At 40.8% G+C, this 27,979-nt stretch overlaps 1 protein-coding gene across 2 annotated transcripts in view; it reads right to left on the bottom strand.

Moving 5' to 3' along the window:
• The window catches only part of notch2 (notch receptor 2), a 51,477-nt gene extending 33,091 nt beyond the window's left edge, over window positions 1-18,386 (bottom strand). For both annotated transcript variants that reach the window (XR_004557180.1, XM_034146677.1), the window contains exons 1-2: window positions 18,038-18,386; window positions 5,984-6,065 (exon numbers count right to left, since the gene is read on the bottom strand). Coding sequence is in view for 1 of the 2 variants with exons in the window: in XM_034146677.1 (XP_034002568.1) it covers window positions 5,984-6,065; window positions 18,038-18,110 (155 nt within the window). In the remaining variant the exon portion in view is untranslated. The remainder of the gene's footprint in view (window positions 1-5,983; window positions 6,066-18,037) is intronic.
• Between the last annotated feature and the right edge of the window lie 9,593 nt (window positions 18,387-27,979).

The following is a 27,979-nucleotide window of genomic DNA, read 5'->3' as shown; positions in this document are numbered from 1 at the left end:
TTAAAACAAATGAATAACGACTATATATAATAATAAAATACACGGAGCCTGTCCTCTCTTTTTCGTCTCTTCTTATAGCGTCAGTGTCTGTCTCATGCAGCAGCTGATCCAGTAATGAGTGACCCGGCCGACAGTAAAAAATAAACATATTTATAACTAGTTTAGGTAGTTTGAGAGGTAGGCTAATTAAAATAGCTAAGGGTGATGGTCTGACTTGAAGTGTGTGACTTGCTCCTCCAGCTGCATCACAGCGGGAGCAAGTCACACACTTCAAGTCAGGAGCTGCGTGTCTCCGTCCTGTCAGATTAGATCTCACTCGCGTTTATGTCCATATCGAGATAAAGATAAATAATCTGAATTCAGTGTGCAGTTTACTTTTGCGGGGGTGAGCAGCAGAAGTGGGGGGAGGCAGGGCTATTGCGTCATCATTATCACAAAATGATCGTATAGAGCGCTCCGTTCCCAGATCTATCCACCTTTGGACCCGTTGTCGTTTGCGGGGTCCGTTTCTATCGTTTCGTTACGGCCTCGTGGCAAAAAGGGCTATACGCAAGAGAAATATGTGGATACAACCCGTTTTCGTTCCCGTGGGGCACCAGCCTGAGTGTCAGTCCCACTGGCACACGACCACATGGGAAATGATATAACAATCTCCTTTTGAGTGTCTTTTATGATCTAATAACACCTAAAGTTTACTCAAACCTAATTAAAATGGAAGTAATAATAGTTGCTTTACTTTGTTGACTGATTTGAATGAAGATGTGCTAAAACCTCACACTGGTCAGACACACTATGGTGCATGTATGGAGAACATGTGACCTAGTGACAGAACTGAGGTGCTTTTGCCCCCACGGTGTCATTGTCAGTGTGTGACAGATAGCCACTTGTCACCCTACTGTATATGGGTTTATGGTCTGGTTGCCACATTCCCCACCCTTTTGTTAGGCTTCCTCTTTCGGTGAGCCGGTTTGAATCTCCAAGCAGCCTGATGTGCATCTGCATGTTTGTTTGTTTTACCCTTTTGTTTGTTTATCTGACCCTGTCTTTTATCGTGGTGATCCTTAAAAGAGAGGGTCAAATCTCAGTGACCCTTGACAGAAGGATGTGTTATTACTGGTGCTGAAAGGATCAGTCCATTAATTAAATGACAGGTAATTAAATGGCAATTATTAAGGTATTTACACAAAACACACAAACATCCTCAGGGTCTGAGAAACTGGGATCACCATTTTTTATAAATCAAACAATTGATTCATCTAAAGATGTATTTGATGAATCCATTACAAAATAGCACTAAAAAGCAATCATGCCATACTACATTAGACATGTGATTTCAAATGATTGTGTACCATTATTTTATATAACCATATCTATGGACAGAAATGTGGAAAGCTAGGGCAGACAACAAATAAAAAACACATCAGAAACCTTGCTTAAGTCGTCAATTAACTTACAACAAACCGTTAGATGTAGAAAAAGTCATTTTGTCCATTTTGATGTTCTACACATCGACTCTCAGGTGGTGCCTAAAAACAGCTCGGGTGCTGCACGAAAGCTTCATAAATACATATACCCAGGGGTCTTAGACACACACTCAAGACACACATATGACTTTTCCATGACCACCGTATTTAAACTGCATATGACACGACTTCTCTGAACTTCAGGCCTCTCAGCATGTGAACTCGCCCTGAGCTCAAGGTGCCCCTGAGAGACACACACAGACAGAGAACATACACAATCATATTCACAAAAAAACTCTTATCAATGTGGCTCCTGTCCAAACCACATGTACACGGCTGTTTGCTGGGCTGTGGGAAGGAGATAAGTCTTTTAAGGGTAAGAGCGGGAAATCACTGTCAGTGCTTAAAACTCCTACTCCATTGTTTGTTGACTTTAGTTTGTATCATGTGCCTAACACATTTTTTTTTTTTTAAAGGAGGAAAGGAGCAGAGAGGAGTGGCTGATTTTAATAATTTTCTCCCATCCTTTTCTTCAGAATCAGAAACGCGTTTATTACCAGGTAGGTTGACACGTACGAGGAATTTGACTTGGTGTCGTGGTGCATACATAAAAGTAAAACAAGAATGAAAAAACACAGATAGAGAACTATTTTAAGAACACTATAGTATCATCCTTGTCTGTCATCCTCCCACTTTGAAGATGAAAATGAAATATATAATTTATATATAATCAAAACATATAATATATATGATTCTCAAATGGGCCTATATGAGTACTTTTGGTACTTTAAGTATATTTAGGGGTAGTGGTGGTCTAATGGATAGTGAGGTGGGACTGAAGATCGGAAGGTTGTGAGTTAAAATCCCACCTGGAACACCACCACTAGTGTGCCCTTGAGTAAGGCACTTAGCCCTTAGTTACTCCAGAGAGAATGTCCCTGTAATTGGTAATTGTAAGTCGCTTTGGATAAAAGCGTCAGCTAAATTAAATGTAATGTAATGTAATGTAATTTAGATGCCAATACATTTTACTTGAGTAACATTTTAAATACAGGACTTTACATTGCATGAGAATATACCTACAATGGTATTTCTACTTTTACTTAAGTACAAGATCTGAGTACTTCTTCCAACTCTGTAACCGTTAGCTTTCTTTGAGGCACAATGTGACAAAAAGGGACTCGTAATGTTAACCAAACCTCTGCAAAGACACAGGTAAATGAGAGGCTACAGGTACGACTATAACAATGAAGGGAAAAAAAAAAAGAACGTGACAATAATGGGGTTGTGGGAGAGATGGATTAAGGACCTGGGGAGTTGTCCAGAGGCATCTAAATCTCCGAAGCAGAGGGAGGGACAGAGGCATGGACGGATGAGTGACAGTTTGATGAAGGAGGCGTAGCAAGAGGGAAATTACAATCCTCTTTCTGCTCTGCTTCTCCCTCGTCGACCCCCCCTCACTGCTCTCTCATCATTAAGGAGTTGTGCTCCGAGGCATTCCTACTCAAGTTACCTGAAAAGAGACATCCTCTTTTCTTTTGGCCCTTTCTCTTCCTCTGTCTACCCTGCAGGCAAATTCTAGCTGTCAGATCAAACAGGGGAGCAGGTCTACACAACACAGTGACTCTCTCCCCTTTATTCTTAAGAAAACGTCTTTTTTTAAACAAATATAAAAAGGCATGACAGGGACTGCAAGAGAAAACGAGAGGGAGGGAAAAAAAGGAAAGAGAGGAAAGGAGTTAATCAGTCTGCACCATGGCCCAAAAGCAGACAAAGAGATCTTGTTCTGGAGGGAAATAGGGTTTGGACAACGCCGTGTGCGTAGCTTCACTGTAGCTTCGACTGCTCAGGTATTCAGTCAGTGAGTGAGTCAGACTCCATGTTAGTGTCAGTAATCCTTCTTGGCCAAAAAACAAGACCACTGTTTCTATTATCTAAATCAAAACTTCATTAGAAAACATTCAGGAGTCTTTTTAGCAATGACTTACAAACACACATATTTGGCAAACTTGTGACAGGCTGAAGTTCCCACAGAAACACACTTACTGTACAACACACTTTCTCACACTCAGAGCTGATGGCTTGCAGTGGCACCGGTTAGACGGCTTTCCTCCACCGTGCCCTGCTAGTCAGCTAGTCGACCTCTCCCATGCACTTTAAAGTCGCCCACATGTTTCATGTCAAAAAGAGACACCTGAGCTTCGGTTGCAAAAACCCATTTTCTTTTATATTTGTCATTGTCTTAGTAGTCTATCTTACTGATTTGCATGCAGACACCTTCTCCTTTTCTGTCTTAAATGAAAAAAGTTTTAAAGCCTAAGATAGAAAAAGTGTCTAAAATGAATTCAAAGATGTAAAACAGAGACATACACAATATGTTGTGTTGTGTTGTGTTTTCCAAGATGTATGGGGGAACTCTGCAGAAGAGGCAGGAGCCAATTTGCACAGAAGCTCATTCTGTTGCCAACCAAAACAGGGCCTCTTCTCCACTGAGTGCAGCGGTTTCATTAGGAACATCAAAAACGTACAACTGCTGAATAGACATTATTTTTAAAGTGTTTAGTTAAACTGAAACAAAGTAAGTCACATGGTTAAATGACTCTTGCTTTGTTTGGCACAGGCTAATGTAACGGTAAAAACAGATGTAACTGTCCATCAGTTGTCTTTAGTGTTCTCATATTAAATGTTTAATTACACAGTTCCATGCAGTCGGACGCCATGCGTACACAATTAGGCTGGTCAGGGCTAAAAGGGCAGAGCGACTGTTTACTTACAATCGGCTGCCTTCAATGCACTGAGGAGACTAACAAACCCATCATTTGATCTTTACACAATGAGCCTTTTGACCATCAGCACAGTGCAGATGGCCCCAGACAGAGGCAAGTGCGTGCGTTTGTGTAGTTGTACATGTTTGCATGTGAAGAGAAAAAAAAAAAGACTGAATACTTAATTGGTCTAACAGTAGTCCTGCGCTCTGTCAGCTGATTCTCCTAAACTGAGAGACTCCTCTTTGTGTGTCTTCAGGGCTCTGCAGTGTTTCTTATGTCTTCAATATCATCATTTAATACATAGAAAAGAAAACCCACTGACTTCAGAAATGGAGACAGTTTGGCTGGCGAGAGCATGAGTCGACAGCCGATAGTCTCACACTTCTTGAAAATGAAAAATGACTCATTACCTTGTACAAAAAAACAAACGTGTCACATGATTATTTAAATGTCATAGAGGTCAAAGTAATATGAACAGCAAAGAAATGAAACCTTAGAGGATGTGGTAAAAGCTTAAACAGCAAATGATCTGAATGTTGTTTCAAAGACGCATGCCAGCAGGTATTGGCATGAAGCCAAAGCTCTACTGTATGTCTGTCTCCCCATGGTAGGAACACATCTGTGAATTAGGGTGTCATTTTTGATGAGGACCTGTTATTTTAATGTCATCTATCCAAGAAAATCCAATTATTTTTCATCCTTCCAAAACATTTCAAGTGAGCCGTCCTTGAATATGTCCGGCTCCTAGCCTGTGTTTCATCACATATTCATTAACCTGCACACGCACAACACTCTAGTCCAAATGCAGCGAGATGATGGACCAAGTTGACGTAATGCGTCTACGTTCTCTCGCACACATGCAGAGACAATAGCCCCCTTTGCACCTGCAGTGCAACCTGACCTTCAATTAAACAGGGGGATGTCAAACAACTGATTAAGGAATGTGCATTCTCCTTCACTTTTTTTTACAGAAATAGCAGTGTTGAAATTCCAAAAGCTCTGGGAACAGACACACAGTGCGATTCACAGCACTTTTAATGAAATATGAGCAGGTTCATGAACCAGCTATGGTGTGTTTTCGTAGGGAATTTGGCTTGGGAGTGGCAATGCAATTATAAAGATAGCTCCATCTTAATTACTAACTAGGCTAAGCTGTCAGAAAGTGGAAGGCATAGATCAAACGGGCCACTGCTCTCCTTTACACTACCACACGTTTCCCTTAATGATCCGATTGCACCACCGGTAGTAGAATTGCCTTCCTTGCAGGTTATTTCAAGTTTCCACCACATCATGCCGTGTGCCAAGAAAGTCTACACACACATGATTAGCCTACTTGTTTTTTTTAATCATCCAACCGTTTTAGAGGTTATTTTCTCATGTAATAACATTATCTCGTCATCGTCAACAAATCAGTGGGCAGTAAAATGTGTTCGTAACCCAAGAAGGCAAGTTATAAAACCCCGGATATGTCCTTAATGACATCTTGGAGGTGGAAATGTGTGTATTGGTATTGTTCCCAGTACTGCTGTACTTCGTCAGACAGAGCAGTCTTTTATTGCCTGTTTCGTGTCTGAGCAAAACCTCAAGGTCCCACGGACAGGCCAGAGTAGATCTAAAAACCCTTTTTCTGTTCTGGCTTTCACATCCAACAATCTCCGTATCAGCGGATTCTATTTCAGCGATCACATTTGTGTTGGGATCACAGCATGTATTAAACTAAAAAGCCTTCATGACCCAGATAGTCGATCTTACCTGCAGTATTCGGTTCCATTTTTGAAGGTCAGACATGTAGCGTTGTTAACACAAGGTTCCTTATCGTTCAAACACTGCAGCGCTGTAAGAGACAAGAGACCAGTTAGAAAGAGGCATTTGATCAGCTTGACAATTAAAACATTGGATAATACTTGTTGTGTGTGACATTTGATTGCAGGTAAATACAGAGACATGGTGACAATTTCAGATTTTTATTAAACCATTCACAGAAATATCTGCCTTCACACACTTCAAAACATATATTTTGAAGTGTGTGGTGACTATATTGCCACCTTAAATCAGAAAGAAGTTGGAGTAGTATTAGAACCTTCAGCTTGCTTATTAAAATGCAGTGATTTGTATATTGTCAAATGTCTGCTGTGCAATGTTTAACAGTATGCAGGTTCATTTATGTCTTGATATTGTGTGTTATGTTGTATTGACACAGAGATATCATGATGAGCATGAACGTGATGTGTAATGTATCAAAATATGTCTCTGTTTAAATTTAAGAAATCTGGCACTGCTCAGAACGCAATCAGGATTTCCCCTGAGGAAATTGGTAAGCCAAGGTGGTAAGATCCCCCCCCGCACACACCCAGTCCAACTGAGGGAAACCTCCTACATGTTGTTTCCTCCATCACATCATCCTTACACAGATAATGCAGAGACCTCGCCACCTATCTTACCAACCAGCTTGAAATCAGCGTGCGGTCACAGGGCGGCCGGATGGGTAGACAGACAGAAATGACAAACAACAAAGCCCAACTATCCCCCTGCGAATGAAACACTCATAGCCAGACACTCCAGCTATTGTGCGGCCTGCCAGAGACACATGGCTGAAGAAATCTTCACGCACACCATGCCAGCCCAACATGAAGTGTCGGGTGTTCTTAGTCTGTCTGTGATATGGTAGCCAGATAAAGACGCTACTGTTAAGGGTGTGATTAATTAAGGAAAACCTCTATTAATCATTAGCAATGGTTTAAATGTTGCTATTTTAACATTTCATTCCAAATCATAGTCGCAGATTTGTATGAATCCCCACTCAGCAAAAGAGATCTCTTTGTACAAAATATGAGGGCAGGTCAGCTGATTTCCAAGAAACGCCAACAATGTCTTCACAAAACAGTCATTGCATTACAGGAAGTGCGCTCAAAAATGGTGTTACTTCCTGCGCCTAGATTAATCAAAGAGTCTCTCAAGCAGAGGAGCCTTTGTGAAGACACTTTTACTATTATGAATCCTACTTGATATGATTTCATGGCGCTTTAAACCACACAGTTTTTTTAGTGCTCAACATTCAGGCGGCAGTCTGTGTGAGAGAGAGCGAGGGACGACTATTGGAGCCAGGCTGACAGACATAGTTCATTAGACATGGGGATACCATACATAAACCACTGTGAAATTCATAATCCCACAAGCATGCACACACACGCATGCCTCTATGTGCACTGCACAGACATCCACTGTAATAAAGTACGAACTGATATTGGGCTACTGCTGCAGTGCAAGACACCACAGAAAGGACTGGGCTATTTTGGTACTATTTCTGTACCGAGACATACGGTATGCACGCTCGCTACAAGTCAACACACGAAAATCATATGCACATGATAACAAAAAGCAGACAGCAGACTATCCACACATATGCGGTTAGGCCTGTGACCCAGACAAACTTTCACTTTTGTTTTTCGTCATGTTTTAGTGCAAATTTAATGCAAAATCTGCTTTAGAAAAAAGAAATCATAGAGGATAGAAAATGTGATTACGAAACATTTTGATAACACTCTCTAGGGTATGACAGGATTTGATTCATCTAGAAGCAAGCTAAAAATGGCAAAAACAGCAATAATAAAGAGTTATTCTGAGGGTAAGAGAAAGGCTGGGAAGAGCAATGCATAAGGCAGAGGGAGTGAAAAATGGAAGCATGAGAGCACAGACCGGAAAAAGTTACTCCCATCCCCCGACTGGTTTGACGAGCTTCCCATGCACGCTGTCATCATGCCAGACGCAATGATCTTACCAGATTTGGGACAGCCTGCCTGCTAGGGCTGAACGATTAATCGATTTTAAATCGAAATCGCGATTTGAAATGATGCGATTATCAAAGCCTGCGATTCTTCTTTTTTTAATTAAAAAAGATTCTTGTGTGTCAGTCATCCATACAATCAGAAGTGCTGTGCTCCACATGTACCAGTCATTGTTAACCAATCAGAAGTGGCCCATGATAGAAGATGATAGACAGATTTATCCAATCACCTGCCAAGTATTTTTGAAAGTGCCTGCCCTTTCCAAATGGCTTCCAATGGAGCTTTCCTAGATGGTTTGGTGAAACAAAACCATCTAGGAACCCAACGGAAGTTTCATGTAAGTTTAGTTCTTTTACTCCTAGCTCGGGCTGCGAGGTGCTAGCGACGGGAGCACGTTGATACGACCTTCCTAGCCGGAGATATGGCCGCATTTTACAATAAACTTCCGTTCCGCTTAAAAACAAATATCGCAAATCGAATCGCAATATCTGTCAAAGAAATCGCAATTAGAAAACACACACACACACACACACACACACACAAACACACACCACACACACAACACCACACACACACACACACACACACACACACACACACACACACACGACACACACAACACACACACCACACACACCACACACACTACACACACACCACACACACACACACACACAACACACACACACACACACACACCACACACACACAACACACACACACACACACACACACACACACACACACACACACACACACACACAACACACACACACACACACACACACACCACACACACAACACACACACACACACACACACACACACACACACACACACACACACACAACACACACAACAACACACACACACACACACACACACACACACACCACACACACACACACACACACACACACACACACACACACACACAAAAATTCCCCGACTGGAAGTTTGGAAAAAGGTTTTGCAATCTCTAAGTTAAACAAACAAAATGTTCACACACATTAAAGTGACTGAGCACCACTGTATTGGGATCCAGACACGTCTCACCAGCATTGTATCCTCTCTACATGGCTGTTCTCACACTTCACTATCAATGGACCACGGACAGGAACATTTCCCAGGAATGAGAGCCGTGATAAGACCCAATCGACAAAGTCAACAGTGAAACCAGGGGTCGAGTTAGACTTTCTCTTTGTCTGGCATTTTGACGGACAGGGTCGTTAAAGTCCCGTTATAGTCTAAATTACATTTCATTCCAAAATGTTTACGATACGGCATAATAATAGCATTTCATTGAAATCGTTTTAATAACCACTATACAAAACAACCTTTTAAATGATGCATCCATACAGGCAGCGTAGTAAGAACACATGGTTACATGCCCAACGTTTTTTACCCTTCCTGTTGAAAACCCTACATTCCTTTTCTCACTCACTACCACCGCATCTTATAGCTTTGTGTGTATGTGTAAAGGTAATGGGGGGGGGGGTTTAAGTGGAAACAAAAGCAGAACAAAAGCAGGAGATTAACAACGTCTGCAGTGTGGTGGGACAGGGAGGAGATCTATGTGTGTGATCCCTGCTGATGGGAGCCGTTAAAATGCCATTATGAAAAATCTATACATATGTCTTAGCTCTTTTCTAGAACTCCATTATATTAGTAACTTTATTTGTAAAGCCCTAAACATAGAAAAAAGTGCTTCTGGGAACAAGAACAAAAATAGACATAAAATATATACAATGAATACTAAAAAGTTAAGAGATCCGCTATGAGTTTCAGTATGTAGATTTGTCAAAGAAAAACGATTCACTGTGTTGCCACATGGAAAATCAGAGAGGTTGCACAAGCTTTAGTTTTAGGTATGTTTCCATCCACCTGGTTTTATGTAAATTCAAAAGGAAAGCAGAAAGGTGTACGTCACAAAGCCCCCTGTCTGATTCCAGGCTGGGGCCCTTGTTATATGTCAGCCCCCTCTCTGTGAGCACACTTGATCATGGGGGATTTCTCAATTTAAAAAAAAAAGGGTTGCCTGCCTAGCCTATCTAAGAAGCACAAACGAAATGCAACGATAAGCTGTGTAGCTCTTGAAAACTTGAAACTAAGAGACAACAGTGGCTTGTTTTCCTTGGCAAACTAGCTCAAGAGTTATCAGTTAAATAAGCAAAGGTTGTGAACACTTGGCTTTCTATCAGTAAAGCAATCAGTCATCTAATGTTCACCTGGCATAATGTGACCCAGCCCAAAGGGATCAAACCGGGAATACACTTTGTAGTTTAAAGAGTAATGAGAAAAAGCCGAATCATCTAAATGCATGGTCAAAATGTCTGTTTGTTAAGTACTTTAGTTTATGAGATTACCTACAAACCGGATGACAATGTTTTGACTCAACACGCTAGCATTATCAGGTGAGAATAAAGCAGGCTGCTGTTGGTATTTATTTTAAGCAGCACTGTTTTCAAAGTAGAGCTTTTTTTTTTAATCTAAAACATTTGCTTTCCCTTTATCTAACGTGTTACTTTCTATTACTACAAGCATATATTGAGATGTCCCTGTCGCAAGAGGAGGACCTTAGTTATCGTGAACTGCGGTGAACAGCAGAAACCACGACTACTTTTGGATACTTGGTGACGTCATTTCCAGGTAGAAATAAGTTACCATTCCCCTGTTTTTGAAACTGGGTTATTTTTTTGAGAATCTGTGAAAACTGAAAAAGCGAAAACCTTAAGTGTGAGTACATTTAAATTGAAAAAAATCACAGCCCTAAACGCCGAGACAGAAAAAAGAAAGTCAGGCTGTTGTGGTCAGCTGGCACTACGCTGGTTCCTCCCACAGCACTTGCCACTGCTTTGTCACCGACACCACTGCGGGTCCCTAAAGGGATCCAGCCATGTCATGAGAGGAGAAAAAAAAAAGACTGTCAAAGAGGTAGAAAAGAGGAGGGGTGAGGGAGGGAGATAGACGGGCTTTGGAGCTAATAGCTGAGGATTGAGATGTGGAAGTAATTACGAACCTACAGACAAAGACTACACACGAACGGGTGTCCCTGAGCCCTGGCACACATCCATACAGCGGAGGGCAGGAAGTTGTTCGCACTGAGTGAGGAAGTAACCCCATTTCCTGGAATTGCTGTACAAGCCTCGATATCCAGCAGGCCAAACAGTCGTCATGGTAACTTGCAATAAAATACCCTTAGCTCAGCATGCGAGGAGGGAGAAGAGGCTCAAACTAAACACTGTTACCCTGAGGGAAGCTTTACAGGCCCACACAAACAGCAGAGCAGACGCACCGAGCAGCAGCAGCTTTAAGGCTTTAGTCTCCCAGGTCAGATTCAATTTGGAGGGTTGTGACATATTTTATGAAACAGAGCCGTGCCAACAGAAACAGCAGAAGGGTGTGATTAAAAAGGGATGTCTCGAGTTCATCTCCCGGATCTTAATCGGGGCAGATCAGGACATTTTTAAACGCAACATAAGCTGCATTTTTAAACCTGATCCATTTCCGATCCTTTGTTTAAATGTAACCCACTTCACTCCGGGTACACCAGCTGTCAAACACGCATGACGGAAAAGCTGTTCTAAAGAAATTCAGGAGTAAACCACAGATTAGATGTCAAGCTGCCAGTATAGTTTCAGTTCATGAAAGTCAAATTAAGAAGGACAAAGTTCTTCAGTGGGACAGCCCCAGTAATTACCCTCCCAACCTCCCAACTGAGACGGTCGCCATGCTGTTGTAATCACTTGGAACATTTGGGAGAGTCTCATCTAAAAGGGCTGCTGCCCCAGAGTGTGTGTGTGTGTGTGTGTGTGTGTGTGTGTGTGTGTGTGTGTGTGTGTTTTTTTAATATGGCGTAATAGCAGGCAGGCTGTCCCAAATCTGGTAAGAACATTGCATCTGGCATGTGTGCAGTGTGTTGGACAAAGAGGAAAAAAAGACAGACAGACAGAAGTAGGGAGAGCAGACCAGACGAGGCAATTGTAGGGACTTTCCCTTGCTCATTCATATCCTAACTTTGTTCCGTCAAAACTTTTTTTGTCATGATAAAAAACCAAACCATGAGGACTATTGTTGCGCAGACATGTCCAGCTACTAATGTTGTCACTCTACTAAAACGTATGGCTTTGATATTATACCTGCCTCTTGATACTTGATACTGAAACAATACAACGGCGACTCGTGCACATCTACATGACATACATTTCATGAGATGACACCGGCATGTCTGCAGAATATTCTAATCACTGACCACAGGAGAGTCAACATGGTATCACGACTGTCTCAGTATTATTTTGATATTATGAATTCAGTACATCATGGTGCAAAGCCAAACTCCCTTTCATCTTATTGAGTCAAACAAACATTTCATAATGCAAAATACCTCTTCTCTCTCCTCGCCCTTATTTTTTCTTTCTTTAGATGCTGAAGTTAAATAAACAGCCTTTATCAGAGCAAAGATTGAATAACACCACCAGAGCATAGTCAATGTTTTTCTATGCACTGCAACGTTTTTTTTTTAAATACTATAGTCCATTTGAACCATTAGACCCCTTATCCCATATTCATTCGTGCCGCACATGTAACCCAGCACTCTTAGGTTATAAGCCTCACTGCAAGGAAAAGTTAGATTCAAATGTATAATATCTTCCAAATATAAAAAGAACTCAATAAACCAGTCTCGATCTTGACTGTCAGCCAGTTGACTGTTCCCCACTCCTCAGTTTAATTGCTTAGTTTCCCTCCATTCCCTCCTGGATGCCTATAGGATGGTTGTTTGATCTGTACTTAAATAATCTCATATTACTGTTTGACATAACTTTAGATGACACCAAATACATTAATAAAAGAGGTCTGTCCTAAGGCATTCATTCATTTTCGACTGTTAAAAGGGGGGAATAACACTAAAAAATCCCCCATAACTACTAACCAAATCACCCACAGGCTATTTTGCTATTTCTTCTTATAACATTGAATATAATAACTTATTTCTTTACCTCAATTCACTCCAACTCCAAAACCTCTGTCTAGACATTTCCTATATCCACATCCAAGTACTAAGATGATGCTGATGATATGCCCCAAACTTCTCCTGGTTGTAAAATAGGCCTAAACTAATAATGTGAGCCATTACAGAGCAGTTTCCCTCCTTCTCCTACCTGGAGTGCTCTGCTCGGTTCATTACTCCATGCGCCCTGCCTGCCTGTCTCCAGGATTACGGGGCTGTGTTGGTCGAGGAATGCAGGCCGCAGTAATTCCCTGTTAATTTGCTAACCTGTTCAACAGTGCAGACACAACGCTCTGTAATCCCCTCGACCTTCACAGCCACGACCACCACCTCCTAACTGTGCATGTGGTTCATGTGGGCATGCACCTAGATTCATTCACATTTTGACTGGTATTTATTGAATGCGTGTGGATCAAAGAGCAAAGTGGTTGAGCATGCACTGCGGCTGCATTAGCATTGCAAAAAGAAAATGTTAACAGGCCCATTACTATCACTTCCACTCTGTCTCATATGCATTTTAACTTCCAGATCTTAATCACAGTAGGTCTTTACATTTCCAAGAGTAAATGGTTAGAGAGGCACACGAACACATGCATGTCTTTGTGCATAGTGGTCAGCGGTGTAAAGTACATTTACTCAAGTACTGTACTTAAGTACAATATTGAGGGACTTGATTGAGTACTTTCACTCCACTACATTTATTTAATACCTTAAGCTAATTTGCTGATTTGGATCAAGGATAAAAAAATATGATCAACACTTAATTAAAATAAGCTTCATCTGTACCAGCTTTGATAACATTCTAATATGTATATTCAAATAGGCCAATCTGCATAATGACTACTTTCACTTTTTATACTTTAGGTATTTTTTTATGCTAATACTTTTTTTTTACTTGAGTAACATTTTGATTGCAGACTTTTAACAGAGTATTCCTACACTCTGGTACTTCTACTTTTACTTAAGTACAAGATCTGAGTACTTCTCCCACCTCTGATAGTGGTACAAACACACATGCAAGAGCTCAGTACTGACTCATACAGTTCCACACATTTACTACTCGCTCTCCCACTTCAACCAACAAGTACAGGACCGAAACATAGTGGAGGCCTGGCATTTTAACTACACTACTAATCAAAAGGGTGGGGCAGGCTGAACTGAATATAACCTGAAACATAAAGCAATGGTTTACAAAATGATCTAACAGAGTTCAGGGAGATCACATGAAGAGATAAGAAAGGAACTACTTGGTAAGTTGAGGGGATTGTACAGAGATGTTTTAAAGCCACATTAATAAAAGAGCCATAATGCAGTGGGAAGGACTGGGGGTAATTAAATAACGCAGTGTTGTGGGCATCTCAATAAATAGCTTTGTTTTCAGAGCACATGGCGAAGCATGGTGCGAATAAATCACATTTCACACCAGGCTACAGCTTGGGTCAGATGCAAGTAAACCATGGGCGGCACAATAGTTGGCCTTTGTCTGTTTGTATCCTCGATGCAACACACGCAAATAGATACACTCACGCATGTCAGCTGTGTGCGGTTAGCACTGGGCAAAAATATGCAACCATCCACATGCCCACGCCACAGAAGTAACACTATGTCGTGTGCCACAAACCGGGCTCCTACGCCTCCTCAAGAATCAGATTCACAATCAGCTACCACACTGTGTAGCAAAGTATTACCAACCGTGTTCCTGTATCCCAACACAGGGGCTTCATTGCACTTTACAGGCCTTAGACTATTATTCAAAAGTCAACAAGCATTTCAAACTAAGATTTTAAGAAGGTTTTAGTGCAATAAGTAAAGTAAATCAAAGTAACTTATCAGCAAATGTCAATGTGACCCTTACGAATGAGTCACATATCGCTTTTGCAGTCAGAGCTAAGTAACACAGAGCAAAACAGAAAATACAAACACTATCATTTACTTCAGCCAATAAAAGCTCCATTTCCACTGTCCCTCAGGCTAGGATAACATGTTTCAGCTGTTGCCGTTTCGTGCAAAGTTGCGGTTATAATAAGCATTTCCACAGCACTATTTCACAGCATGGGCTCATTGTTGTGGCCCTGCTCAGGAGTCAGGTCAAATGTTCCTCCCCAACTGAGCTGGGATGTAATGAATTGATTGCCTTAACATGTGTTATCAGGAGGGTGAGGAGGAGGCACACAGTGTATTTATCATTTTGGTTTTTTTAACAGAAAAACGTTTTTAGCGTTTTTCTGGTGAAGAAGGAAGTGCAGCTGTATTCGTCACAGCGGTTAGCAGATGACTCCCTACTTCTTATAGTATTTTAGAAATATTAGTCTTTGGAGTAAAACACAGACATTTTGTATCTGTTTGTTGGTGAATCATTTAGAAAACAAGAAATAGTAAAACCAACGGATTAAATAAAATGCTGCAGGAGCTCATGCAGTATGGGTTAACCTCAAACCCCCTTTCATGTCATTAAAAGGTAAACACCTCCGTGCCATCCTGTCATATGGAAAACCACTGCCTTCGCCACAAGAACATGATAGCTCAGTGTGTGCAGACTATTTGGATGTTAAGCTTTAGCGGGAAAATGATAGGTGAGGAAATCATGGTGTGTGTGTGTGTGTGTGTGTGTGTGTGTGTGTGTGTGTGTGTGTGGTGTGTGTGTGTGTGTATGTGTATGTGTATGTGTGTGTGTGTGTGTGTGTGTGTGTGTGTGTCAGGCTGAACAGAGAGGGAGGGAGGGAGGAATGTCAAACACCAACAACATTCCACTGCCTCTCCTTGCACTGCCTGCAGCCCTTTCACATTGTCTTTTCCTCTTTTGTGTGACTTCACTGTTCACAAGTCACCTAGCTAGCATGGATGAAAAAACGTGAGAAAGAATAGCAAGGCCGCATGCATGCATCAACCCTGAGATAAAAATGATAAAAATGAAAAACATTTGAGATGAAATCAGTTGCATTGCCTTGGCACCCTCATGGAAAGGCAACAAGAAGGCTACAGCGTTGTCCTATTGAGCATTTACCAGAGCAAAACACACATAGGAATGGAATTAGAATTACTCTATCATTGGGAATAACACTGATCCCCAATAAATTGAGCACTTTGAGCTCTCTAATTAGAGCTTTCTTAATTGTTTCTTCAAACAGCTTTACCGTCATTTCAAACTTAATAATGGAAAACACAAACATGTACACTGTCATTCAAAAGCTTTTTTAACGTGCTTTTCTATATTAGCATATTGTAATTCAAATGCAATTTTAAGTAAATCCTTATCTACAGTGAGTGTGGGTCTAAGTATCTTAAAACATGCTATTGGGCTCCAATTAGTGGACACTAATTAGTACTTACTCAAAGACTGCACTAGAAAGTAAACCAGTACCCCTGCATTATGCTATGCTAGTATTTAGCTTAAGGCTGCTGTAGAAAGTAAACCAGTTATCCCTGTATGAGCTGTTGAATACATGGACACTGCTAGTAATGCTATGACAAATGAACAGTACGCCGGGTAAAGGATAAGGAGTACTTAGGTCATCTTTAAAATTATCACAAATATTTCTTTATTTTCCCACACATTACTTTAACATTGTATAGGCGTGAGAATTTACCCAAAATGCTTTACTGCAGGGTGGTCTTAACACTTTTAACTGGCATATTTTTATGAAAGGAAACATGTGTTGGCTACATCATGAAACTTAACCATACAAATATTGGTGATTATTTTCCTTGTAAACTCCACATTGTTGCCTCTCCTCTATCACTGTCAGATCTCTTAATTCAGCAGGGCAGACTAAACATGGTTAAGTGTCCATTTTGAATTCTTTCTCTTGCTCTCGCTGTTCAACATCTGGGCAGCGGTGCAACTCAGACTGAACACTTAGTAGTAATAGGTCACAGTATCATATTAACCAGACCTTAACCATTTGCATTAAACAAGGGGCGAAGTAGGGAACAATGCAGATAATACTAGTTGTTTTTAAACTGTGTGAAAATGCCCCAGGACTAAAAAAAACATAATTTAATAGTAGTGATAATATAGAAAATGCCCCAAAATGAAGTTTCTAAAGATGACTATAACAGTGAAGTGTGAAACCTGTATAGAAACGTGACCAGTGGTACAATGTCATGGTACTTGTATACTTGAGTATTTCTACTCCACTAAAATGCAGTGTACTTTTACTTTGAAGTATACAAAGTAATACAACTTAGCTGCACCTTTACCAGCTGTGATAAACACATTAATGCATCAATAATTATAATCCAAACATATCATATATATTATTCTGAAAAGGGCCAATCTGCATAATGAGTACTTTTACTTTTGGTACTTAAAGTATATTTTGAATCTAATACTTTTGTACTTTTACTTAAGTCACATTTTGATTGCAGGACTTTTACTTGTAACAGAGTATTTCTGGTACTTCGACTTTTACTCAAAGATCTGAGTACTTCAGTATTTCCATTGTATGCCATTTTATACTTCTACTTCACTACACTTAAATGGGAAATAATGTTTATTTACTCCACTTCGAGAAGTACGTGATTTCTATTTACTTGTTTTGATTTTTCCCCCACTTTATTCCAGATCATACATGTACATCTTAAACCCTGGATACAAAAAAGTCCAATATTTGTTCAATACACAATTAGTTTTAATTGCTTTTTTGTTCCTAATGCTTCTAATAGTGCTCATATATTGTTTAAGTTCTTGGTAAACATTGTCTAAATTACGTTTGGAGTCAGCCCATCTCTTTTTATGGATATGAAATGTCCCTAAAAATCAAATTAACTGCACAAAAAAAACCAAGTCTGCAACCTTACTATCAGCTTTGAAGTGTATACAAATGTATCTATCCTGGGGTTGTACTTTTAGTCCTTAAAATACTTCAGTACACAATCTGAGTACTTCTCCCACCTCTGTAACGTCACAGCGAAGTGATGCTATGTCTGCCCCAGATGCAGAGGCAACACAACGTGACACATTTTAATATATTAGACAACTTCTTAACAGGTTTATCCAAATCAAACACTTACCCAGAGAGAGGTGAATAAAGCAGAAGACCACGACTAGGGATTTGACCGAGGAGACACCGGGAAGCTGCTCCATATTTTCTGTAAAATCCACATAAGGTCGCCAGCCCAAAGTTGAGCGGTCTCCCGGGACGTTGGTTCTCAAAAACTCTCGTTGAAAATGTATCACAAGCAATAAAAGGGCAAAAAAGTACCGGTAGTGCTAAACTAACACATGTCGTATTTTTTTTTACATGTGTTCAACGAGTCGTCACGTTTGAAACCGCTTTAAAATACAAAATGTAACTTGCGGTAGTCACACACGGAGTCGAAAAGTCGTCCACCTCTCTACGCTCTACGCTCACCAGTCACTGGAGTCACTGAGAGTGAAGAACTACAAACATGTATCCTTCCGCTGAAGTCAACGGGGATCTACTTCGGCTTTGAAAAGATGGTAGAAAGTTAAAAACGTTATATCTTGATTACAGTGATTGATACATATTCAAAGGTTTTGTATTACTCGATATAATATTTCATGTTATCCCGGACACAACCGAAAAACACACTAGACGTCAAAGTTTCCTTTCTCTGTGTCGCCGCGGCGGAGGAATTTTTTTTCTCATTTTTCTACTTCTCGGAGCCTGGTATGACTCAAAATTAACCCGTTCAATGATTGTCTTTTTTTTCTCCTACCATGAACTGCACGTTTTTTCCCCGATATGTCTTTGAACTCCCACTCTTTATTCGCTTATTTTCGTTTTCATGTTTTTTGATGCCAGGCTGTGTGCCATGGTTCAGGTCAGAGGCGTTTTCAGGTAATGTATGGCCATGAGAATCTTGACTGTGAAAGACTGCAGACAGAAAGGTGGGTAAACAATGACTTTCAGGGATCCTCAAAAAACTAACTTTGCATGTGTGTTTGAGGAACCATACGTGATTTTGGTACTGTGAATCATGCATTTAAAAGCATAGACAGGTATAAAGGTTGACTTGCTCCAGCTTTTTAATCAGTGTTAATGCAGTTTACCTGCAGGTTTTAGGTAAATCACCACTTCCCCATGTGCAGATATAGTTCAAGATCTGCAGTAGTCCATGAGTTTGATGGGCTATTTTGGTGGGAAGATATATTTTTTTTAAAACTGATAAAGGGAAATCTTAAAAATTGAATTGTGAGAACAATCGGTTTTCAAATGATAGTGATGTCATTATTTTCCAGGAGTATTTTACCATGAATATCGGTTTTTATTCGTTTCTCCTTAGAGCCAAAACTTGGTCAACAGAAAAGTAATCGGCAACAATTTAGATTTTTGTCAATAATATATTTTATCGATTTTTAAGCGAAAAAAGACAAACATAATTTGGCAGCAACCACACATATGAACATTTTCTGTAATTGTTTTTTTCGCGATGATAATGTTGTGCTCTGGGAAATAATATTTTTTACTATTTTTTTTTATTATCAAGGTAAAAGTATCTTTCTGTTAATCAATACAGTTGCAGCCCCAGTTAGAATACAGGGTTTAATGCTGACCAGAAGCAACGTTTTTAATCACTCAGGTCAGCTTCACTTCTAACAACCAACAGACAAGTAAACCCCAACGCTGCCCTTTAAACTCCCTCACTCAAACAGACACACTCACACTGGCTTCATAAACTGTTATAGATCACAGTAATCCCAAACGAATTATCCCTTATCAGCCTGAATGATCCAGGTGTAAATCACAGGCTCATCACAACAACAAGACCACGTCTCATCCCAGTGATTTGTTTGTCTTTACACCCCATTAGAGAAACATTGCAGAGTCTCCTGCTGCTGCGACCGGCCCTCTGTCCTCTATTCAACCCTGCTGAAAAGCCTGGGACTGGGGGGAGCAAATTGATCTCCTCAGGGGTCCGTACGGACAATGCTTTTGTTGCCGTGGCCAATGTCAAGCTCTTGCTCTCCATGCGTGGTGGGGTGTCAGGTGCTGGCACCACAACAAACACTCTTCAGGCATTTAGTCAGACGCTGTTTTTTTGTTGATAAACCACAACTCGTGTTTGCTTATTCTTCTTATCCGTCACCAAAACATATAAATCCACTGCCACAGATGCACACTTTCTAAGTGTTCTCATGTTTTGTCACGTGATTTTTAAGGTTGTAAATTAAATTCGGAATTCTTCTACTACTCTTTGACACTTCTCTTGTTTCACAGTAAAGCCATATGTCTGTGAGCTAATGGCAATGTGAGATAAATCACATCAGTGGATCACTTTGTCTGCAGCACTGTTTTCCTAATGATGTCACTCCAGATGTGGGCCTCTATAGTTTGGGGAAGATGGGGTGAGAAAGGGTGTGGATCTGCCTCGTGAGCAGAAAGCGCTGATTCCTAGTTCCCCTTGCCTTTGGGCTGATGAAAGGCTCCTATCGCAGAAGTTTGACACAGTTTCAAAGAGGAAAAATAAACAAAGTGTTGGAATAGCTCAGTCTCACTGATGCTTTAAATCCATTGGAACCACCTTTGTATTTAATACATCAACAACCCCAACTGCAAATCTCTTGTTTGAGATAAAAACAAACAAAACAACTCAAGTGTATCAGGGAATCAAAGTAGATTACATAATCACTGTTTTGTTTGTAGATACCCACTTTAAAAGCAGTAATACTCTCCAAACTAACTCTGCAACTAACAGTTTATAATCATTGAATCTGCTGACTCTTTTTTAGATTGAATTATTAATAATTTCTTCTATAAAATGGTAAAAAAAAATCCATACTATACCAGTTTCTTAAAGTCCAAAATGATGTCTTTAAATGTCCTCTTTTGTCAAAACCAAGGTTCAAGGTTCTTTATTGTCAAACTAACATAGCTACAGAGTAATTATGTCATTGAAAATCTTATGTCACAGGCTTCTCCAACAGTGCAACACAATAATACAGATAAGCAGACAATATTAACCAATATTAAAATATACTATATTAAAAGTAATACAAAAAGAAAAATGGTTTTAAAAAAAAAGTGGAATAGTGCAATACGAGTCTATATACAAGTTATTGGAATGATATATTAGATAATAGATAAATAATTACTAAGTAGCAGATGAATGTTATGAAATTGTTCCAGCAGTTCAGTTATTTAACAGTCTTATTGCCTGCTGTCTCTGAATCTGTTTGTTTTGAATGTATGTATTTAGGTTATTATGAATTACAAAAGTGAGAAGCGGTAAATCTTCCTATATGATATGCTGTAAACAACCTTTTCTTGCCAAGTTTGAATAAAAATGACTTCTTAAAATAGTTAAAGGCGATTACTTTATTGTGATTATCGACTAAGCCTTGCAGCTCTATCAGGAATCAAAGTAAATAATAGGTATGTTGTCAGAACTTCACCTTGTAAACAGCACATTCTGCATCCACATGGGAATGAGTTTTATGTATTTCAGGTGTACCCCAGTGAAGTAATAAATAAAGCTTCGTCTGCCACGCTGTGAGAGAGCTGCTTTCATCGACGTTGGGGCCCTTCACACTGATTTGGAGCTCATCAGTCAGGGTGACTGCAGCTGTCAGCCGTGTAGATTTATACTGCAGAACAGGGTGTTCAGAGGGCAGATAGTAATGACTGATTACACTAGCGAGAGAGTGTGTGTGTGTGTGTGTTCTTGAGCACACCCCTTATCCCTAAACACGCCATCTTCTCCCACAGTGATAGCCATGGGAAACCAAATCAGCGCCTGTAATTCAAGAAGAAGTCACCCGGCCTTTACGTTCTAGAGAGCAGGGGAGGCAGCATGAAGTGTATATATGATGCCTTTCTATAATTAGTAGTGGCAGGGACTGATTCACTTTTCCCAGCTGTGGCAACTGATTTGCTTGCATAAATACTGTAACTGAGGAAGGTCTTGTTCTTGGTTCAGAGACACTCAATACTTTTAATCACGCTTTTTGCACCATAGCATTTAGCAAACTGTTAAAGCAGCCCTGAATGCTACACTGAGATCAGGTTTGTGTTTCAAGTATTTTGTGCTGGCTTTGCAGAGATGAACATTTGTGAACGTCAAGCGTTGGGTGTGAAGTTTTGATGCCCCCAGTGCCCCTCGTCAGGACGGAAGCATCGTCTGTCTAAAGTCGTCTTCACTGTGTAAGCAGATCTGTGGGACAGGAAGTTAAAGGGGATATATTTAGAGTTGATTATCACCTCCTTTCTCACTGACCTGTTTTGACTGCTGCAAAAAAAAGCCCACTTACAGTTGTACACACGTGTTACTTGGCCCCCTCTCTGTCTGTCTGCAGACATGTGGGTGTATTGAGTAAAGTTTCATATTTAAATCAGATGGGCTGGAAGACGGTGTGCTGCTCTGTGATTGACACCATGATAACAAGTAGTATTTAAGAGAATATCACATGAATTGATTATCAATAGTTAGAGTGTTGCCACTAGAGCGGGGTCATCAAGTTGAGGAGCCACACAGTGTTTAGTTTATACAAAGATGTAGAGCTTATTCAAGGGTTTTCCAAGTACTTAATCACAGTAAATCTTTTTTTTCCTGTGTGAACTTGAGGTTATATGAGTCAAATGTCAACATGGGTGCAGATAATGCGCACACAAAAAGCTCACAAATTGGCACTAAATCAGTGTAATCATTTACATCCTGAGAAGTAACCATACCTGCGCAAGTTTTACTGCCTTTGGTTTTATTGTAAAATATTAAGATAAAGGCTGTGCTGCAGAAAAGAAAGCTCAGAACTGATTTACGATAGAGCCCACTAAGATTAAGCTAAGGTTATGTAATTATGGAACTAGTTTTCAAGCTGTCTTTGTAAAGTCCCATCACTTCGCCAACAGTGAAACGATGCAAAATGCAAAACAAGGATCACCTTTTAACTCCACCTTGAAAACCTTGTACGTTTAGCTTCTACTGACATATTTTCAACAAAATAAACAACTTGCAGTCATACATTCTCGAGTTAAGGAGTGATTTTGTGACTATGTTCGTGTGAAAAACCAAGATAGTGTGTGTATAAGTGTATGTGAGCCTCATGGCGTTCCACAGTGGTCAAAGGTGGGGAGTCAGCAAGCGCGAGGACCCGGCGTGATGTGGGCCGAGACCTCCGCCAAAAGGTCTCTGATGAGGAGGGAAAAGGGGAGTTGGCAGAGAGGTGAGGAAACAGGTGATGGAGGAAAGGTGTGTGTGTGTGTGTTGTGTGTGTGTGTGTGTGTGTGTGTGTGTGTGTGTGTGTGTGTGTGTGTGTGTGTGTGTGTGTGTGTGTGTGTGTGTGTGTGTGTGTGTGTGTGTGTGTGTGTGTGTGTGTGTGTGTGTGTGTGTGTGTGTGTGTGTGTGTGTGTGTGTGTGTGTGTGTGTCCTTTGGCAGGGCCAGGTGGATGGGAATGTGTGGTTGTGTGTGGATGCGATCCTCCCTTGAGAGCCCCTGCCTGCCCACCGTCACCCCACACTAGCAGGCTATTTATATTGCACTGTGGGAAAATAACGGCCTCACCAGTGTCATCTGGGTTCTGCAAGGTTTATACTTCCCACCCACACACGCACACACATGCATAACACCGCCACGCTTCCAAAATCCGTCAGTCACAAACAACTTCAGGACAAACTCGGGAATAAGTGCTAACTTAAAACAGGATAGATTTCATTTGGATTTATGGCAACACAAGGCAACACAATAGTTTGTAATAGGAAAACAGGTTTTAAATACATATATATGATTTGAATACACATACACAAACACCTGTACCTTTACTCATGCATGCAAGATTATTATTTGAGGAGAGCAAACATTCCTGAATGTGCTCCAGGGATGAATTTAGTGGTACTGTCTTCTGCGGGAAGCAAATATTGATCTTAAATTAAGATTTACGTTTTGAAATACTTCGTCGTGCAGAAACATAGCAACACTTCTCTTGACGCACATACAATATAAAAGATGAACTGTTGGCACATGTTGCTGATTCATTGAGGAAGTTGCAAATAGTATCTTAAAGGTCATACAATGCAGAACTGATAGTCAAATTAACAAAAAAATACAATATGCTATAACCTCAACCCTGAGCTGGCACAAAGTTAAAGATAAAACATGACCTTCCATATGACCCTATGTGAAAAAATGTGACACTTGTCGTTAACTTCTTTAAAGGGTGGAGGCATGTTTGGATGGTGGGAGTTGGTGGTGTAGTAAAGGGAGTTGGAGTTGAGGACCCGGAGTTAACACCTTGACCTCTGCATGTAATTCACTGCTGGGGACATTTAGATTCAACAAAGGTCTCAGTGAGGTCAAATTCAGTCTCCCAACCAAGGTCGTCTCAACATACATACATTAAGGGGTGCGCATTTAAGCACAGCTGCACGTCTGTTGCATGCACCAAAACATTTAAACACAGAAAATAACTCGCACACACATTTGGACCCGAGCCCTGGTCCCCGAGGCCCAAGGGGAGCAGCAGGTTAAACTAATCTGCCACAGGCCATGATGTTTACCACACAGACGGGATGAGAACAGCACATCGGAGAGGAGAAACTACACTAAACGACAAACAGGATTAAAACATAGTTTGATGTTTAAAGAGATTAAAGGTGGGGTAGGTAATTTTGGAGAAACCAGCTCGAGTGTGCTAGAATTTGAAAATACACAACCGGAAAAGATCTGCCACTTCCTTATAGAGCCCCTCCTCCAACACACACGAACGTGCACATGACCAATGAGGGCACGAGATAAGTTTGTGCACAGATGGAAGGCTGACAGGCAGGTAGGCCATCCAGTTATTTTAGCCGGGCCGGCTAAAATGATTGGTCGTGCTTTTTACAGTATTACGGCTTCCACAGATGACATTTTTGTATGGATTTTTTGTCAAAGCACTTAAGATATTCATTGCTATCGGGATGTTAAGAGCATTCCATGGAATATAACAAAAAGTGTATCTCGAGCCGGTTTCTCAAACTTACCTACCCCACCTTTAAGTGCATAAATGATAAATTTGGTTCTATTCTGCCATAAGATATATTCAACAGAAGTGCCCAAATAAGGACAAAACACTCATTAAAGTCATTTTAAACATGGAAATGCATGGAAAATACATAGTGTTAAGTGTCAAAAGTAGTGGGCTTCAATCAGCCCAATCAGTTTAACACAGGTTATGTGATAGCAAATAGGTAAAGGAAAACCACACACACACACACACACACACACACACACACACACACACACGTCACTGCAAAGAGAAGTAGGTAAAGAGAACATCAATCATATCTCAGCTCTTAATTTCTCTGCTCTGGATGTTTGGCATTAAGTGGTGTTATGGCCGACACACTGGTGTGAAAATAAAGTGATGAATACAGAACTAGCGCCCAGACTGAGTTTATTCCTATAGCTCCACTACAGCTGTAGACCATTATACCATTGAAAAATACACATATGAAACAGGAATTGCAAGTGTTATACTCTTTGGTGTCTGGAAAGTCTATTTAAAGGCAAACAGGTTTACATTTAGAGAAAACGGCTGGGCAAAAGGTGACAAACATAAGGTATGACTGAAACTGACATACATAGAGACAAAACACTGATAAAACCATAAGAACATGGCAATGCAAGGACAAAAACCAGACACACGAACATGAAGAATATGGTATGCATAAATCTAAAGTGTGACATGATACATTCTTGCACAACATCCCTCGTTTCCAGAACATATTTCCTTTTAGTATTCCTCCATGCTCAATACTTAACATGTGTGCAGAGTGCAGACTGTGTTTCTATGCAGGTTTGTGTGCTGAAAGTTATAGAGAGTGTAAAGTGAGTGTGCTCTGCATATCTTCCAGGGTTAATTGTACCATAAATTCACAAGCTGCTAAAAGGCAGGCATGGCTGGAATTCACACTTGAGCCTTCACTTTCTCACAGACACAACTCTGCATTGTGTGAGAGCTTGTGTCTTGATATGACACTATTAATATGCCAACAATGTTTACTGTCTGAAGAAATGGAGAGATAAATAATGAAGACACTGGGAAATCTGAGAAGTTTAGGTATACACTACAATCATTTTATTCATGTAGTTTATACCTCTGTCTTGTTTTGTGTTTATTTTACTCTCTTTGCTTTTTAATGACTGTTTTGAAATGCCATTTTATAACGTGATTCTGCTGCACTATTTCTTAATGCTCTTAAAGGTCCCATGTCATGGCCATTTCTACTGATCATATTTCCATTCTTGAGGTCTACTAGAATAGATTTAAATTGTGCAATTTTCCAAAATCGCATTGGTTTCTCATACAGCATCTCTGTGTATTCACTCTCTGTCCTAAACGGCTTGTTGGAGCTCCTGCCCCCCCCCTCCCTGTGAGCCCAGTGTGCTCTGATTGGTCGGGACGTTGCGAGCTCGTTGCGAGCTCGTTGCGAGCTTGTTGCTGCGAGGAGCGGACAGATTTACGGGTCGGCGATACAGCGAGAACAAGCGAAACTCATCCTGAGCACACACAAACACTCACAGCCGAAGTAAAAACAATAAGTGTGGCTTGATATTGAGTGAGAAAAATATCTCTAACGCTGTGAGAATGGGTCTGCAGAGAGCATTTCTCCGCGACCCCAACTCGTCTATTACCAGCGTTCAGGGAGCTCTATGCAAGTCAATGGGGACTCCCTGTTAGTTAGCCAAGGGATCCTGGTGTGTGAGGTGCTCCGCGGATTGGTCATTTGTTGTTGATTTGGGTATTCACACGTCACAGTACCCAGGAAGCAAACAATGGAAAATGAGAAATCTCCAACGAGGCGTTTTGGGGCAGCATAGACTGTGTTAGAGTTTTACTCGCTACAGGGTGTACTTTGAGGGTTTGTGACGCTGCAGACCGTTCACATACATAAAAACCTTCATAACACACAACGGGACGGGTAATAACCGTAAAAGCATGACATGGGCCCTTTAATGTTTGCTTTGAATTGCCTTGTGTCGGAAGGTGAATAAACGTGCCATGCCTTGCGTTACAATATGTTTAAATAAGGGACCTTTACAGGGTCATTTATATAACAATAGACATTTAAAAATCATAATTAAGAAGTGTTTCGTTATTTAATGGCTCTGGGCAAATCATCTCACTCAGTGTTAATGTGTTTAGATTGTCACATTTCTCTCCCCTATATCCTGTTTATGGCATATTCATACACACCTGAAGGGCAATCCTAGCACACAGTATGAGATGTGTGCACATATTTAGTGCTGGGAAAAAGGTTCATTTATTACATCGGTTTTATTACAGAGTCTACTCTTTTTTAAACATGCGGTATTATGATGGCGGGGTGTGAGGGGTCATCATAGGTCTGTGATGAGATGATAAAGAACACAGAGTGCAGAGCAGGTCCACACTGACCCCCCCTGTGAGAAGCTCCCAGTTCCCAGGACCCGGTGTGTACGTTTGGGGGCAATAACTCACCAGGTCCCTCCACTTCCTCTTTCGGCCTTCTGCGTTTTATGGCCCTCTCCTGTGCCGTACAGCTGCTGTCCTCGCAGCTTCCCTCGGCTCTGATTGGATGAGAGGCGAGCTGGAGGGAAGAAGACGAAGGGGAAGAGACGGGGAAGCAGCTGGGATGAGGTGGGAAGCTGGTTTGTTATGGGATGCTACAGTGGTTGTTTTTCACATACATTACAGATGACAAGCTGGAGACAACTTCCCTCTGTGTCGTCCACATGTACTGTTTATATTTCCCACCACACTAGCCTGATGATCAGAAAGAAATCCCATTTTGCCGACTTCATTATACATCATTTCTGGCATAAAAAGTGTGATGTGTAATTAAGAGGACAACAAACTACAACAAAAAGTCCTTGTTCTTTTAAATCTGCAGGGGAAGAAAGAGTTAAAAGGCTACTGTCTATGGTGAATTTGAAGCGAATGGTCTTTAAAGCCCCCACACTAAAACGCTGGGCCAAAGTTTTGGTCGATTTAACAACCCGAGACAGAGGTTGTTTTGGGGTTTTCTTGCTCC

The sequence above is a fragment of the Trematomus bernacchii genome, unplaced genomic scaffold (genome assembly GCF_902827165.1).
Source record: "Trematomus bernacchii unplaced genomic scaffold, fTreBer1.1, whole genome shotgun sequence".
Lineage (NCBI taxonomy): Eukaryota > Metazoa > Chordata > Actinopteri > Perciformes > Nototheniidae > Trematomus > Trematomus bernacchii.
The sequence above is the reverse complement of the archived record's forward strand: the minus strand, read 5'-3'. Positions and strand labels throughout refer to the sequence as shown.